This window comes from Eimeria necatrix, genomic scaffold (assembly GCF_000499385.1).
Source record: "Eimeria necatrix Houghton genomic scaffold, Enh_scaff144, whole genome shotgun sequence".
NCBI lineage: Eukaryota > Apicomplexa > Conoidasida > Eucoccidiorida > Eimeriidae > Eimeria > Eimeria necatrix.
In genome coordinates, this window is record NW_013654953.1 from 20,001 (window position 1) to 22,500 (window position 2,500).

The following is a 2,500-nucleotide window of genomic DNA, read 5'->3' on the forward strand; positions in this document are numbered from 1 at the left end:
CGAAGGGTTTGCGGCATTCTCTGGCTTTATCTCGCCCTTCGCAGCAAGGCGTCAGGGTTTAGGGTTTCAGTTTTAGGGTTTAGGATTTAGGGTTTAGGGTTTAGGGTTTAGGGTTTAGGGTTTAGTGTTTTGACTTCAGGTTTAGGGCGGGTATGGATATTCGTGAACAGCGCAAAGCGAATAACTTCTATGACGAACTCGTCAAGCGGTAATGCTGCTGCTGTTGCTGTTGCTGCTGCTGCTGCACTACTACTTGCTGCTGCTGCTGTTGCACTCCTGCTTGCTGCTGCTGCTGCTGCTGCACTACTTCTTGCTGCTGCTGCTGCTGCACTACTGCTTGCTGCTGCTGCTGCTGCTGCTGCACTACTGCTTGCTGCTGCTGCTGCTGCTGCACTCCTGCTTGCTGCTGCTGCTGCTGTTGCTTTAGTGACTTCTTTTTGGCCCGCAGCCCTCAGTGCGCAGTTTATCTCTTCTTCTGATTGTCGAAAGTTGCTGCTGCTGCCGGCGCTGCTGCTGCTGCTGCTGCTGCTGCTGCAGGCGCCAAGAATACGAACAGAAGCAGCGACAACGTGGGGCAGAAGAAGCAGCAGCAGCAGCAGCAACAGCAGCAGCAGAGGCAGCTCGAGCCAGCGACAAGAAGAAGACTAAAGACCTCGAGGTAAGCAGCAGCAGCAGCAGCAGCAGCAACGGCAGCAGCAGCAGCAGCAGCAACGGCAGCAGCAGCAGCAACAGCAGGACATGCAGCACCTGGAGCGACAGCAGCAAGAACACAACCAGCGCCATTGCGGCTGGCTCTGCTTCCAAGAGCTGCAGCAGCAGCTGCAGCAGCAGCTGCAGCAGCAGCTGCAGCAACAACAGTAACAGCAGCAGCAGGAGTGAAAACGACAGCAGCAGCAGCACGACTAGCATCATCATCATCAGCAGCAGCAGCAGCAGCAGCACCAGCGCCAGCAGCAACACCAGCAGTTCCAGCATCAGCAGCAGCATCACTAGCAGCAGGATCAGCAGCAGCAGCAGCAACAGAATAACCCTCACTATCAGCACCATCAGCAGCAGCAGCGACCGCAGCAGCAGCAAGAGCAGCAGCAGTATAACCAGCAGCAGCAGCAGCAGCAGCAGCACAACCACCACACTCAGCAGCAGCAGCAGCATACCCACCACCACCACCACCACCATCATCAGCAGCAGCACCATCAGCAGCAGCAGCAGCAGCAGCAGCAGCAGCAGCAGCAGCAGCAAATTGTGATTGTGCGCAGGAAGAGCCGGAGTTGGAGGGCCACTGGTCAACAAAAAAGAGAGAAGAAATGACGGAGAGGGATTGGCGGATTTTCAGAGAAGATTTTGAAATTTATTTAAAAGTGATTTTCACTTTTTAATTATTTTATTTTTTTAAAATCTTTTTCATCTTTTTAGTTCTTTTTGACTCCTTTTTAATTCCTTTTGTTGCTTTTTTGTTGCTGTTTTCTTTTTTATTTCTTTTTTGCTTTTTTTAATTCTTTTTGCGCTTTTTGGACTTCTTTTGGTCTTTTGTTTTTCTTTTTTGCTGTTTTGCTTTTTGGCTTTTTGTTTTATTTTTGCTTTTTGTTTTCTTTCGATCTTTTCTTTTATTCTTTTTATTTCTTTCAATTTCTTTTTATTTCTTTTTTATTCCTTTTTACTTCTCTTTATTCCTTTTTGCTTCTTTTAATTTCTTTCAATTTCCTTTAACTTCTTTCAATTGCTTTTAATTTCTTTCAAGTTCTTTCAATTTCTCTTTATTTCTTTCAATTTATTTCAATTTCTTTTAACTTCTTTCAATTTCTTTTAATTTGTTTTAATTTCTTTCAATTTCTTTCAATTTCTTTTAATTTCTTTTAATTTCTTTTATTCTTTCAATTTGTTTTAATTTGTTTCAATTTGTTTTAATTTCTTTTAATTTCTTTTAATTTCTTTTAATTTCTTTTAATTTCTTTTAATTTCCTTTTTTATTTTTATTGTTATTTTTTCTTTTTCTTCGGTATCCGTCTCATCTTCTTCCGCAAACGAACGAATTGAACTCAATCCAATGGCTCACCTCAATTAAACCGAATTAAATTAATTAATTAAATTTAATTAAATTAATTAAATTAAATTAATTAAAATAAATTAAATTAAATTAATTAAATTAAATTAATTAATTCAATTAAATTAATTTAATTTAATTATTTATTTTATTTTATTTCGTTTTAGGGCGGTCGAGTTCCGCCGCCAATTCGGACTTGGGCGGAGGCGGAGTTGCCGTGGGAGTTGATAGAGGCGGTGAAGCAGGTAAAAAAAAAAGATTTTTTTTTTCTTTTTTTTGTTTTTTTGAGTTTTTTTTTAATCTTTTTTGGATCTTTTTGGATCTTTTTGGAGGACTTTTGAAGGGCTTTCTGGCAAACGCAGAAAGAGGAAGCAGCAGCAGCAAAAAGCAAATAAAAAACTTTCCAAAAAGTCCAAAAATTCTCTTTTTTCGATTTTAGGCCAACTACGACAGACCCAC

At 41.1% G+C, this 2,500-nt stretch overlaps 1 protein-coding gene across 1 annotated transcript in view; it reads left to right on the forward strand.

The window, feature by feature from the left end:
- Nucleotides 1–1,246, forward strand: part of ENH_00014130 (DEAD-box ATP-dependent RNA helicase, putative) — a gene marked incomplete at both ends in the record, with an annotated part of 4,881 nt that extends 3,635 nt beyond the window's left edge. The window contains 2 exons of the mRNA XM_013584274.1: nucleotides 140–208; nucleotides 538–1,246. Coding sequence (XP_013439728.1) covers nucleotides 140–208; nucleotides 538–1,246 — 778 coding nt within the window. The remainder of the gene's footprint in view (nucleotides 1–139; nucleotides 209–537) is intronic.
- Nucleotides 1,247–2,500: the final 1,254 nt, after the last annotated feature.